Genomic DNA, 15,961 nt, shown 5'->3' on the forward strand with positions numbered 1-15,961 from the left:
TGAAAAAGTGTATAAAATATCACAGCATTATTGCACTGCTCATTAAGTTGTCCTTTTTATATAAATGATTTTTCTGTATTTACTGTACAACTAAAACTTTTCTTAATCATGAAAACTGAATGAAAGTTTTGTTTAAACTATTGTTTTTATAATGCATGCAACAAAGGGTTAAATATTCCAAGTACATTTCAATAATTTCATGAAAAACTGTAAAATATCACACTAAAAGTATCAAATTTATCCATATTAATTATTTTTCTGTTTTTAACTTAACATTTAAAAATCTTTTTTTTTTTTTTCTATAATGCATGCAACAGAGGGTTACATATTCTAGGTACATTTCAATAATTAAAAAAAAAGGTGTAAAATGTAACAGCATTCACATAAAATAATAATAACAAACAAATAAATAATGTCTGTCATTATAAATAAGTAAATAAATTTAAAAGTAAAAATGACTAAAGTTCTATCATTAAAAAAATGCTTAATTGCTTGATGACACCTAAAACTTTAGTTATGTGTTTCTACTGCCAATGAGTACATAGAGGCTTGATTCAGTAACTTAATCTGTTCTTTCTCAGATTAATATGTCTATTTGCTGACTTCAGTGGGGTCTATAATACATTGATTCAGTGGCGCAAAGATCAATGTTCACTGGACGAAAGGCTCCAAACACGTCGTTCTGCGTCCCGATTGGATTCTGCGCTTCACTGGGAGTCTATGAGCGCATCATGAGCATCAATTGCACCAAATCACGGGACTGTTTATTGAATAGTGAGGTTTGCATTGAAGTATTTTCAATCTGAGAAATCCAAAAGCTTCTTTATGCAACGATTGATTAAGTTTCAAAAGTAATGTTGCAAAAACTGCCAGTGGTATAGATGACTGACAGCATTTGAAATTAAAAACACTCCCGGGACTGGAGATGCAGTGGGTTAAAATCCATCATAACACATTCGGGTCAGTGCTCATAATCTTCTCCACTGCCTGCTGGCATTTGTAAATAATGCAAAGACGCAATTCTCAGCTTGGTCAATTATTTGCATTGAGCTTCGCCACCGTTTAGTTTCAGAAGCCGCAAAACTGAAGACACCAGAATAAGACTAAATCATTGCCATATAATAACTGACAACTGAGCTTCACATGCTATTGAATCAAACCACATACTGTAACGCCATTGGTCGGGTGATGTGCAGTAACCGCAGTTGACCTCTAGATGTCACTGCCCTGCTCTGCTCTTTAAATGGAGAAATTGTGACACATTTAAGGCTTAAATATCACTCACATTCATGTCAGCTTTGACTCTTGGCGTATCAAACTGTGATATCACATCAATTCCCATTCCCGGTGCAGTTGTGTGGAATAATAATATGGTGCTTTTGAGAATATGAACCCCTGACAGCAGGTTCAGGAGTTCAATTGCTGGCTGATAGACTGAAACCAAGTCATTTCTGCCTGGATACTGACTAACAACAAAACTAGAGAGAGTGAAATTAAAATGTTAAAAATGCACCCTCCAGCGCGTGAGTATGACAAAAGCAGTGGCTTGGGCGATAGGACTGTGTGTATATATATATATATATATATATATATACACACACACACACACACACACACACACACATGTGGATATCAGCAGCAGGACTGCCTTATATTATTTAAATATGACAGTTAATGGAAAAACACATAATATTCACAAAATATTGTAAAAATAAAGAAACACGTTCCAAACAAGTCAAGACAAGGAAGAATGCAATATAAACATAAATGTGTCTTTGTGTCTTTATATGTCACATTTGCCACTTCATTTCTTATAAATAGGACTTGTGTCTTTGTATCTCACATTTATTTCTCACAGAATGGCTTTTTTTTTATCATAATTATGACTATTTCTAACAATTGTGATGTAATTCGTCACAGTGTGCATTTACTGTATATCTCACAGTTGGAACTTTATTTCTCACAACTGTGACGTATTATCTCACAATGTGTCTTTATATCTCACAATTGTCACTTTATTTCTCATAATTGTGATTTAATTTTTCACAATGTGTCTTAATATCTCACAATTGGAAGTTTATTTCTCGTAACTGACTTAAAGGAGAAGTCCACTTCCAAAACAACTTTTCTTCAGTCGTAAAGAAATTATGTTTTTTGAGGAAAACATTTCAGGATTTTTCTCCATATAATGGACTGATATGGTGCCCCGAGTTTGAACTTACAAAATGCAGTTTAAATGCGGCTTCAAACGATCCCACTAACACTTTATTTCTCAAAATTGTGATGTAATTTCTCACAATGTGTCTTTACATTTTATAACTGGCACTTTATTTCTCATAATTGTAGCTAAAAATCTCACAATGTGTCTTTGTATCTCACAAATGCCGCTATTTCTCACAGTTGTAACAATGTGACTGTACATTGCACAACTGACACTTTATGTCTAATCTCACATAAAGTGCATTTAAATCTCATAGTTACCATTTGATTTTTAATAATTATGACTTAATTTTTCATAATGTGCTTTTATTTTTAACAATTGCTACTTTTTTTCTCCTAATTATGACTATACATCTCACTTGTCTTTAAATCTCATAATTGCCACTTTAGTTCTCATGAAAGTAACTTAATATCTCACAACTGCCACTTCATTTCTTATATTTGACTTGGTTTCTCACAATGTCTCTTTATATCTTAAAATTGCCACTTCATTTCTCATAATTCTGCCTTAATACACTGTAAAAAATAAAAAAACAATTTGTTGAGTCAGCTTAAAATAATTTGTTACCCTGCTGTCTTAAAATTTTAAGTTCAGTCAACTAGAAATGTTAAGTTGTACTAAGTAACAACTTAGATATTTGTGTTTGCTAAACTTAACAGATGGGTAAGTCACCCAGCTACCTTAAAATTTTAAGTTGATTCAAATCAAATATCTAAGTTGTCACTTAGTATAATTTAACATTTCAAGTTGAATTAACTTTTTTTGAGTTGACTGAACTTAAAATTTGAAGGCAGCCAGGTTACAAATTATTTTAAGTTGACTCAGCAAATTATTTTTTACAGTGTATCTCACAACGGCGCTTTATTTGTCATTATTGTTACTTATTTTCTCACAATGTTTCTTTATATCTCACAATTGCACCTTAATATCTCACACTGTGTCTTAATATCTTAAAATTGCAACTTTATTTCTCATAATTGTGACTAAATATGTTACAGTGTGTCTTTATATCTCGCATCTGATACTTTATTTCTTATAGTTGTGGCGTAATTTGTCACAATGTTTCTTTATATCTCACAACCAACACTTTATTTTTCAAAATTGTGATGTAATTTCTCACAATGTGTCTTTATATTTTATAATTGGCACTATTTCTCACAGTTGTAACAATGTGTCTGTACATTGCACAACTGACACTTTATTTCTAATCTCACATAAACTGTATTTAAATCTCATAGTTGCCATTTAAGTTCTCATAATTGTGACTTAATATCTCACAATGTGTCTTTACATCTCACAACCGCCACTTTATTTCTTACATTTGACTTGGTTTCTCACAATGTCTCTTTATATCTTACAATTTCCACTTTATTTCTCATAATTATGACTTAATATCTCACAAAGGCACTTTATTTGTCATTATTGTTACTTATTTTCTCACAATGTTTCTTTATATCTCACAATTGCACCTTAATATCTCACAATGTGTCTTAATATCTTAAAATTGCGAGTTAATTTCTCACAACGTGTCTCACAATAGCCACTTTTTGTCATTATTGTGACTTCGTTTTTTTACAGTGTGTCTTTATATCTCACAGCCGTCACTATGTTTCTGGTTGTATCTCATAATTGTGATTTCTTATCTCACAGCTGTGTCCCATTTGCAAGTTTATTTATTGCAACTGAGTTTATCTTCTGTCACTATGATGTCGTACCACACAAAGTGGCTTTTTACTCCTTATTTTAAACTTCATCTCGCAATGGCATGTTTTATTGGTTAATTTCTTGGTTAAGTTTTTGGTCATACCTCCCCTCCCTAAGAAGATCAGTAGCTTATTCCAAGGAAGGAAGATGCTGTTTTCAAATGGCATGACATAAGGATGCAGGTGCAATGTGCAATCACCTCAAAATGACGCTTTCTCCTTCCAGCACGGTAATGTTGTCGGGCAAGTGTCCGAACTCGGCCGCCTGAGCACCGGTGGGCCCTGCCAAAGAAAACGAGAGAGGAGAGACGGTGAGCATACAGCAGTTATTGCAACGACAGAAGGTCCACTCCATCCCCGACTCCCCCGGGCAGCACGACGCCGGCTACTGAGTACCTCATTGATCCTGGTCAGGCAGGATTTGTTTTTGTGGTTTTGCTTAGTTATTTGCAAGGAGAGAATAATAAGACCGCAAAACGACAGCATGGAGCCGTCAGCGCTGACCGTCAGCGGGCTTGAATAATGATTGGGTTCTGCCCCGTGCGCCGCCTGGCCGTGCACTCGTCGAACAGACCCGATAATGAGCCCGGGGAAGAGGATTCGCACGGAAGCGGCAGAGCGTGAAATGAAGGAACCGCCACTGCAATGGGAACACACTCGCGCACACACTCGTGCATGAACGCTGTCACTTGTGTACAAACACGTACACGTGAGTTTTCATATGCACAAATCAAACTACACACTGGGATACGAACAAACCGGGACATCAGAGGAAATGTGAATTTACTCGGCCTGTTTGCAGGTGGCACCAACAACGTCAAATTCCTTTTTAGTTTTCAAACGCCATTCTTGTTCTTATCTATTCAGAGTGTGCAAAATGCGCTCCAATTTCCTCTGCAAACAGAGATTAGCGTGCTATCGGCACTCTCTCGGCGTGGCTCCGTCGCTAGCCACGTCAACGCTGCCAAATGCCAGCGTGGCACCGTCTTCGAGCCCTGCTCATAATCCCCGCCGCTGTCCTTAATATCTGCTGACCAATATTGGGTCGTCCTGCCTTCGAGGTTTAATATACGAGACACAAGTGCAGTCAAGAGTTAAGATGCCCCCGGAAGGTGTTGGTGTTTAACGTGCAACGCGTTGCCAAGTGCGATTGGAGCGGCAGGAAGACAAAAGGAGACACATGCGGCATGTGATGGCCAAGCGCTGGGCTTTTTTTAATTTGAGACGGAGCCACGGTGGAGGCGCCCCAAATTGCATAGAGTAATGAAAAGAAGCGTGGGCTGCATTGTCATGCGCGTCATGGTATCGTACACAAATTGCATAAAACTACTTTGCATTATCCCCTGAAGTGACCAGCAATGACACTGCTAAATTAAGTTTTCTCGACTTGCGGCACACAAGGGCACGGACTGATTTAAATCAGAGTAATTGCTTAATCATCTTTCATTATTTTCATTATTAATCATTCTTTTTTTTTTTAAAGACAAGTGCTTCAGTTTGCCCTGTGCATGCGTGTGCAAATATGAGCTAGTATGATTTCTGCAGTGTTTAGGCCCTGCACACAATTTTCTGTACCCAGCGTTAAAAATGGTGGTTGATATTGCATGTGCAGTTCATTCATCACATTAGAAATGGAGGTTTAAAAGAGTAGTTCACCCAAATGAGAAAATTCACTTAAAATATGCTCGCCCTTAGGCCATCCAAATGTAGATGAGTTTTTCTTTATCAGATTTGGAGAAATGTAACATTACATCACTTGCTCAGCAACAAAACCTCTGCAGTGAATGGGTGCCGTCAGAATGAGAGTTCAAACAGCTGATAAAATCCACACCACTCCAGTACATCAGTTAACATCTTGAGAAGTGAAAAACTACATGTTCGTAATAAACAAATCTATCTTTAAGACTTTTTTGTGGTTTCAAACTGTTGCTTCCAGTTAAAATACGAGTTCGTAATCCATGAATGGCTTTCTCCAGTGAAAAAGGAAGTGTTATTATGGATTACAGACTCGTATTTTAGCCAGAGGCAACGGTTCGAGGTTTAAAACGTCTTAATAATGGATTTGTTTCTTACAAACTTGCAGCTTTTCACTTCTTAAGATGTTAACTGATGGACTGGAGTGGTGTGGATCACTTGTGGATTATTGTGATGTTTTTATCAGCTGTTTGGACTCTCATTCTGACGGTACCCATTCACTGCAAAGGATCAACTGGTCAGCAAATGATGCAATGCTACATGAAACAAACTCACCTACACTTTGGATGGCCTGAGGGTGTGTATATTTTCACCCGATTTAAATTTTTGGGTTAATTATTCCTGAGCATTGCATTGTGGAATATATTGCATGAAATGTTCATGCATACAGACATGTACTAGTATATACAGTAGTGATAAGTATATTAGTATACATTGCAAACAGCCTATGAGTGGCACTTAAATAATAAAATAATATATTAATTAAATGAAAAAAAAATTGACAGGCATAGCTATGCAAATAAAATGTTAATTTAATTAATATATAAAGATGTGGTTAGATACAATAACAGAACAATTTTAAATTCCATTAGCCAATTGCTTTTCTATATCTGCTTGCCAATTGAGTAAAAAAGCCAGCAAAAATGAATGCTGATGGAGATTTTGGGTGTGAGACACACTATGCATTACATTAAACTAAAATCACAGATAATATCTGGCTTTTATAAATTGAAAAACTGCTAATTTATTCCATCAGAGAACACTAATGTACACTGCTGTGTCTTACAGTGCGACAAACCCAACATGACCTTCGGTTTCGGTTGATGAATGGCTTTTAGAAGCATTTCTTAAAATCTTCTTGACAGCCGAAATTTATATCTATTTCCAAGATGACCAAACTTGCTAAAATTAAGCATGCAACTTGATGATGTTATGTAAAAGGAAATTAGTACCACATTTTCCACCACATGCACTGCATAGTATTTACTGTGCAGGTTGCAGTTATAAGCACGCAAGTATTGATTCTGAACATTTCTGAAATTCTCTGGCTTAAAAGCACGTTTAGTTGCTATGCACTTCAGGATGCAGGACGCATCTTCCTCCTACTCTCAGAAAAGCCAAGGTTTCTTCTACTGTTGCGCTTTGTTCTTGATGTATGAAACAACCTTGTAGACGTCCTGACAAATAACTGCACAGTTCAATGAAACAAGCATTAAACTTAAAGCATTGAGGGTTATTTTTCTCGTTTTACTCATTTCCGTTTCTTCTCTTTATACACACACACACGCACTGGAATACTTTGCATCAAACGGATGATGCATGCACACGGTAAAGTCCCAATGCATTATGGGGAAGGTTATAAAACAGAGGGGGTTATTCCCTATTCCCTTTTCAATTCTTATCTTCACAGCTCAATTGGCACCTCAGATTTTAATACCTGGCAGGTTCTGCTCCCCAGCCTGGCGTTTTATATCTCTAGCTGGGTCAACACTCACACGCCGCATGCACAAATACGCTTGATTATGAAGTGCTCTGTGCTATTTTCGCTCTGTTGTGCAAACCACATCGGCCTTTTCCCAGGGTGTTCCCTGCAGAAATGAGGCGATGGACCAGATTTGCTTACTGGGATAAAAGAATATTTGGGGGCAGTGAGGGCTCCAACTTAGGTTAACATATTACACGCAGAGAAATTCAATAAAAACAAAGTTAAAATCACATTTACTTGTAGTCTAAGAGCCAGAATCATTCTAGAAATAAGGCTGATTAACTATTCCTTTAAACAGTCTGCATAAACACACCAGATATAAACAATGCAATGCAAAAACCGCTTTAGATAGGCAGATTTAACCATGATACAACTGCGAGGGCGATCATGGATGTGCTATAGGATCCACAGCACTAGAGTTTCATCATCTCAGAGCTGTCAAAACTCAATCTAAATCCCTACAGACCAAAGGCAGCGTGTGAAAACAGCTGTGAAAGATTCAGTACAAAGTCGCCATCTCAGAGAACAGCCGTCTGATTGACATATAAAACAAACAGACCAAAGCTAATGCATTTTCAGTATTCATTTTGTGGGTCTATGTCAAATTTTATGAAGGATTGTAGAATCCTGTTTTTTTTTAATTACATAATTATGTACATATAAAACAGGTAATTTAATAAATGTTTAAAAATGTAGTTTAACGCAACAATAAAATATTTTAATGCAACTTTTATATTACATTTAAAAAAAGCATTTCCCAAGTCATTTGTAAGGCAATCAGTGAAAAAATATCATTCGACAGTTCTTTTTTTCCTAAATAAATATACATAGTCTTATACGTATAAAACTATTAATTTAATTAATGTTAAGTGAAATGTAAAAGTTAATTAAAATATTTTAATGTAACTTTTATACTGCATTTTGCCAGCTGCTTTTATTTATCTGTTAGCTAAAAAAAAATAAATAAATAAATAAATAAGCAAACAAACAAAAAATAAAAATACAAAAAAAAAGTAAGTTATTTTGTTTTCTTAAAAATGCAGTAATATATAAAATGACATATAAACATATTATATATATACAATGCATTTGCGTTTGGTTTTGCATTTGTTTTGTCATATGGCATTTGTTTTCAGGCATTTGTCAAATGCACTGGACAGTTATATACATATACATAGTTATATACATATAAAACTATTAATTTAATTAATGTTTAGTTAAATGTAAAAGATACTATTTTTTTATGCAACTTTTTTATTTTTATTTTAATGCAACTTTTTTATTTTTATTGCATTTTAAAAAAGCAATTGCCAGCTGCTATTATTTATTTGTTAGCCAATCAGTTAAAAAACAAACAATGCAGTTATATATAAAATTATACATATACAATTATACATTATATATATATATATAATATGCAATTTTTTTTTTTTTTTTGAATTCTGATATGCATGTACAATATGGCATTTGTTTTAAAGCATTTGTCAATTGCTTTATATCCATAGCCAATCAGTGAAAAAATTGCACTGGACAGATACATATACATAGTTATATACATATAAAACTATTCATTTAATTAATGTTAAATGTAAAAGATAATTTCAATTTGCAACTTTTTTATTGCATTTTAGAAAAGAATTTGCCATCTGATTTTATTTATTTGTTAGCCAACTGGTTAAAAAATAAACAAACAAACAAATAAATAAAAATAATGAAAAAATTAGTTATTTTTTTCTTAAAAATGATCATTTGTGCATAACGCATAGTGACAATAAAGTGATTCTGAATTTTACAGTAACACAAAGACAAAATTTCTGAACGATTAGGACTAACTAAACTGAAGCTGAAAGTCACAATACAAAAACAAGATTAAGAAACTAGTAAAGTGTCAACATTACAGCAACCGTGGAGCTGCAGGAGCTGAAACAGCATGAAAAGGCAGTTTTCACAGTAGCAGCTACTTTCTCCAGATCATTAACACCATGTTGCAGCTCTGGCGTTCATTCAACAGCACTTACATTTCATCTCTTGGTCCAACAACTCAAAGCTCTCTTTAGCTCTGTCCTTCAAAGTTAAATGTCTTCCTAAAGCGTCTCGCCCGTGCCTAGAGACACCCTCAGCATCCTTTAACTGTTCACTGGGCCTAAAACAGATGCATCATTTGCTGCGTTCGGAGCTTCGCCTGACGGAGGCTCCGGGGCTTGATTCCCTGAGACCTGTGGGACATTAATTCAAACATGATTTGTATCCCCTTGACTTTTACATGCTCTCGTTTGTAATTGCACTTGCTTCTGGCGCAAAGTTATTAACAAAAGCGAGCTGGAGTTTGACGGCGGAGAGCCACGGCGCCTTTGTACTGCACATCTATTGCTGGCTGCCCTTGATCATCAAATAAACACTGAAACTTTTGAAAGCCAAACCATCACGAATGCCGCGGATCGAGGGAAAATAATAAATGTGTGACAATAACCTGCTGAAAACAGTCTCGGGAGGAGAAGCATGAAGAAATTATTATATTTTCCCCCTACGATTGCCAGTTAAAATATGACATGAGGTTGGGGTGGGTGATATAACCAAAATGTTACATTTTGGTAATGAAATACATTTTCAAAATCATTTTTTGTTTTTACACACTGGCAAAAAACAAAAAAAAAAAAAAAAAAAAAAAAAAACAAAAAAAAAACAAACATGGAAATATCTATGTAATGAATCAATCAAAAGAGAATATGTAACATATGTAAATTAGTCACATATTAAAATATAAATACAATAAAACAAAGTACTTCATGATTATTTTTTATTTGTATACTTCAAAAAAAAAAAAAAAAAATTGTAGATACATGTATTTAGTTCATTATTCAAAATATCTAAAATAAATAAATAAATATACAAATGCAAAGTACTTAATCTTATTTATTTATTATAATTTTTTTATACTTCTTTAAAAATCATCCAAAAGAGCATATATAAAACATGTAAATTTGTATTAAAATACAAAAATAACTTTACAAATGAAAATTACCTCTTTTGATTGTATTTTATATATATAAGCAATTTTAAACCATGTAAATTTATATTAAAATACATAACTTTACAAATGAAAACTACCTCTTTTGACTGTATTTTATTTATTTTAATTTATATATATATATATATATATATATCTAAACATTTTAACATAATAAACATAATAAAATCTATTTAGTAAATAATCCAAAAGAGAACATACGAAACATAAAAATTATAAATTATATATAATTAATTGTATTGTAAATTATATATAAAGTATGTCAATGTACATTAAAATAAATAATAACTTTACAAATGAACGTACATCATCTGATCTCATTATTTTATTAATATAAAATTGTTAATTTTAACCGTTTACATTTTTTTTTACAATTTTGCAGCCACTAAAGTGCAATACTACAGTTGACCACTAGTCAACAAGGTGGCATGGGAGAGTCATATGGCTAAAGACCACAATAAAAAACTGCTAAAGGGAAGACAGTGGACGGAGAACAGAAGTGGGCGGCACACCGCAACCAATTAAATATTTACAGAGGCACTTCCCTCTGACACCTTGATGATGAAGAGAGGCATCCCAGAATTATCAGATGGTTAAAGCCTGAGGCTGGAGCGGATTAAACATTAACTGGCAGATAGATCCGTTTTTTCCACATCTGATCCCATTAACTCTGGCTGGGCCGCGTGAAGCCCCTGCACGCGCCTCCCTGTGCTCTCAGTCGAGTTCAGATCGCGGCTTCATACCTGCCCTTTGGCCACCTGTCACATTCATAGCACCGCGGCGCACTGACTTCAACCACCTGGTCACCGCTTACTCAAGAACGAGACGGATCGCTCTGAATTTCACATGAGAGGAGATTTGGGTTTCCTTACTGAAAAGACCAGAATGCCTGGTTGCGTCATTACCCACTTAACTAGCTTAAAGGAACAGTTCAGACAAAAATTGTCAGTATTTACAGCAGAGCAGAAGATTATCAGTGAAAAATGACTATGTTGTGTCTGTTCCTCACATAAGACTTCAGAAGAACTGTAATACAGTTGTACGGATGACATTTATGGAAGATTTATTTTCATGTAAAGGTCAATAACTCATAAATGGCAGACATTATAACATACATACAGTAAATACAAACACTGAAACATAAAATAGTTTGTATGCACGAGTATATTTGTAGCAATAGCCAAACATGCATTGTATGGGTCAAAATGATTGATTTTTATTTTATGGCAAAAATCATAAGAATACTAAGTAAACATCATGTTCCATGAAGATAATATTGTAAAATAAATTCCTACCGTAAATATATCAAAACTTAAATTTTGATTAGTAATATGCATTGCTAAGAACTTCATTTGGACAACTTTAAAGGCAATTTTCTCTATATTTAGATTTTTTTGCAACCTCAGATTCCAGATATTCATATAGTTGTATCTCGACCAAATATTGTCCTGTTCTAACAAACCATACATCAATGGAAAGCTCATTTATTCAGATGATGTATACATCTCAATTTTAAAAAATTGACCCTTATGACTGGTTTTGCGGTCACATATTAAAAGAAATATTCCTAAATCGCTCAAAAATAATCACAATCTCATCTATTTAAAGCAGTGCTAGATTATATTCTAAATGTTAAATTATGCAGAAAAACATGCAATATTGGCTAACATATACACCATTCAAAAGTTTGAGTTTGTAAGTTGTTGTTTTGTCGTTTTTGTAAGTTGTTGTTTTTGTGCTCACCAAGGCTGCATTTATTGGATTAAAAATACAGTAATATTATGAAATATTATTTTAATTTATAAAAATTGTCTTCTATGTGAATATATTGTAAAATGTAATTTATTTCTTTGTTGCAAAACTGAATTTTCAGCATCATTACTCCAGTCTTTAGTGTCACATGATCCTTCAGAAATCATTCTAATATGCTGATTTGCTGCTCAAAAAACATTTATGATTATTATCAATGTTGAAAACAGTTGTGCTGCCTTATATGTTTGTGGAAACTGATACGTTTTATTTTTCAGGATTCTTTGTTGAATAGGAAGTTCAAAAGAACAGCATTTATTAGAATTAGAGATATTTTAAAACATTAAACAGACTTTACTATAACTTTTAAACAATTAAAAGCCTCAATGCTGAATACAATTAATAAAATAAAATAAAAAAATCAATATGAAAGAAAATGCTACTGACCCCAAACGTTTGAACATTTGTATATCCACCTTATTTGTCTCTTATGAGAGGTTGTGGCCATTTGTTAATTTTATGGGTCTGGCTTTCTACAAAACAGCTCATTTTGATATTGCAAATTGGTGTGTCTTACCGTATTATTTTAATGTATTATCTTAATTACAAGCACACTGGTTTGCAGTGCAAACAGTTTTACCATTTACTGCACGTTTACTTCTTGTTATAGTGGCTAACGAACCGGAAGTCTCGCCCATATACTGACTTCTGCGTTGAAGAATAAGGTTTCATATTTGGCTGAACTATTTATTTAACCGGCAAAACTATCTTGGATACTGCACACACAGCATGAACCATCAAAAACAAAAATACATGCTGATCTAAGGGAACTTGCGGCGCTTTAAAGTATGCAAACGAGGTTGTAGTGGTTCACGGACTGAATTTGTTTAAACGGATCATTAATTCCACTTAGTTCACATTGCGTATTGACTTAGCTGGTGTCGTGAGATACAGATTTGGCTTCGTTTGCAAACAGATTAAGGGATTTTGTACCTCATTTTACACACGCTTTTGTACTGATTACACGTGTAACCTACCAGCCTAGGCTATATGGTGCGTAAACCCGCAGTAAACACTGATGTTTAATACAAAACACGTCACGCAGCGTAATGCAGTCTTATGTTACCTGATGCAGACGTCTTCTGTCTGCATACTGCTCAGTTCTCCGGATGCAATTCCCTCTCCACGTATGCATCGATACACAGCCCCACCACGAGGCAGAGAGACAGAAATCAGCTCGATAAACTCCAGCGGAGATCTTTACCATCGAACCTTCCAGCTCTGTCAGCGCAGAGGTCCGCATCCCCCAAGACCTGTCAGTTTTACCCCATTTCTATCTTGGATAAAAGCCCAAACCCCAAAGCAGTCCGAGATCAATACAGCAGTTAAACTGTTACCAGCTTCGCAGAAAACCCCACACGCTCCGGCCCAAAGACGAGGCCCTACTGTGCCGCGCAGACGCATCCGCGGCTCATTTTGATGGATTTGTTTAAAACGTTTTGAGTCCGTTTCAAAAGAGCCGGATTAAAGTGAACGCTAAACGCGTTCAGAAACGGAGTGGACAGAACGGAGTTGCTTTTTCTCCAGCCATAGTGAATAAAATGCAATGCAAAATGAATTTTGAAGCAAATGCGCATTCACGCTCGTACTGGCATTTAGATCTCATTTGCCTTTTGTTTAATTTTTCTGTGCATAAGCGCTGCGGTGTATCACAATGGAACGAGCTTATTAATGACTCCTGAATATAATGCGCTGAATGCCTCACAATAATTGAATATTTTGCTATTTTTTTCTGCAACACTTGGGGGGAAAACTTGGTGACTAAACGTGTAGGAAATGTTACAGAACTGTGGCAACCACTCAGAATTAATATATTTGATTTATTTTCATGTTTCAGTTGTTTGCATATACTGTAAATGGCAGACGTTACAAAATAGTACTCCTTTAGTAATTGAATAAAATTGAGTAAAATGTATGCTGCAAGTGAATTTGGGCATCAAAACAACATAAGGTAGAGAATTAAAGAAAATGCAACTGACCCCAAACTTTTGAACAGTTGTATATACACAAAAAAATGTTTTCATTTTTAGCTGAACTGTTTCTTTAACTAGCAAAACTACCTTGGTTGACTAGTTAGTGACCACTTAATGCAATTAAGCACACAATGCACAGCATGAACCAGAAAATATTCCAGATATTAGCAGATAAATATTCCTTACATTCCATATTGTGTGAATTATAAAAAAATAGCTTAAATGATCAAAATAGGCATATAAAATGCTTTTTAGGTGTTAAATCTATTGCTATCCTTTTAATCTAAATCTTAAAATATGCAGTATAAGTTAAATATCAGACACTTGGTGGCTAAAAGCACTGGATATGTTAAAAAAAAAAGTGGCAGAATTGATATGCATTTTGTTTATTTTATTTTTATTTAATCTGATTATTTTCATGTTATGGTCAATAACTAGTAAATGGCAAATATTCTAAGTAATTTTGCTTAATTTTGCTTTTATTACTTTTTCACTTCTTGTTGCTTTTTAACACTATATGCTGCAACAAATAAAGAAAAATGCATGTGTAATTGATGCTTTTTGTCATTCATATGCTGCCATAGAATGTAGTTCGATTACACAAGTATATCAACCAGCTAAATAATATTTAGTTGCAGAATTTGGTAAGCTTTATCACTATTGTTCATTATTCGTAATGAATAAAACATACAAAAAATACAAACTAATTTAGGTAATGAATCATGCACAATAAGAATGGGAAATAATAATAAAAAATAAAATAAAAATAATTTAAAATAATTTGTTAACTGCTGAAAATATATAAATGCTCATAATAAATTATCTTAAAAATTATAAATTTTGTTGTCATTTGAGTGCAAGGTGATAAACTAAATCCTCAAATATGCAGAATCAATTAGAGGTAAATATCTGATATATAGGCCTTATATATGGTAAATGATACATTCTGAAAATAATAATATTTTTAATAAAAAGAATTTAAATATGTTAATTGCTGAAATAAATGCTCATAATAAAAGTGCTTAAATTTCTAAGAATTTCATTAAGAAAGTAAATAAACTCTGTTTTGATTGCATGTTGACTAAAAGTCCTATGCCTTAGTTTCCTCAACTCTTGGTCATTGCATCAGACCCCTGCATCACTTCATGTCTCAGCTGCACTAACCAAACATGCAGGATATACAGTGTACGCGTCCCTGTGGGTCTTCGGCAACCATCCTCTCTTTGACATTGATAAATGAAACTTTCTCTCAGAATTATCTACCTGACACTGATGTGGAGAATGGCACGCTCATTCTGAATGCATGCTGCAGCGTGCATGTCTAGGCCGGCGCGCAGTGCCATGTCACAGGGGGAGAGAATGTGGGCGGAAGCGCCCTGCTCTGGGCATCTGGCACGGTCCTTAAGGAGGAGAGACGGGGAAATGCGAGCGGGCCGGAGGGCGTGGGGCGGAGGAGGTTATGCGGGCTGCTACCCAGGAGTCTGCTCTGTCAGTATAATTCGGCACTGGCGCTAAGAACAAAACCCGTGTTACCTCGGGGAGAAGAAATCAACGAACACCTGCTTAGGAGAGCGAGAGCTCTAGGGTTACTGGGAGGGGTGAGGAGCAGCAGCAGTGGCAGCACGCTGTCAGACCACGGTAGGAGAGAGAGAGAAATGAAGACGCGAGAGAATTAAAACACCAAACAGGGAGGTTGTGTTTGGAATAGCATACTAACATACTGCTCTTTCTGTTTCTGCACTAACAGGACCAGAGCATGCTGTGTGC

General features: G+C 34.8%; 1 protein-coding gene across 1 annotated transcript in view; it reads right to left on the reverse strand.

Moving 5' to 3' along the window:
* The window catches only part of iglon5 (IgLON family member 5), a 230,566-nt gene that overhangs the window by 35,663 nt on the left and 178,942 nt on the right, over nucleotides 1-15,961 (reverse strand). The window contains exon 2 of the mRNA XM_051130996.1: nucleotides 4,125-4,206. Coding sequence (XP_050986953.1) covers nucleotides 4,125-4,206 — 82 coding nt within the window. The remainder of the gene's footprint in view (nucleotides 1-4,124; nucleotides 4,207-15,961) is intronic.

Source organism: Labeo rohita, chromosome 16, assembly GCF_022985175.1.
Source record: "Labeo rohita strain BAU-BD-2019 chromosome 16, IGBB_LRoh.1.0, whole genome shotgun sequence".
Classification (NCBI taxonomy): Eukaryota; Metazoa; Chordata; class Actinopteri; order Cypriniformes; family Cyprinidae; genus Labeo; species Labeo rohita.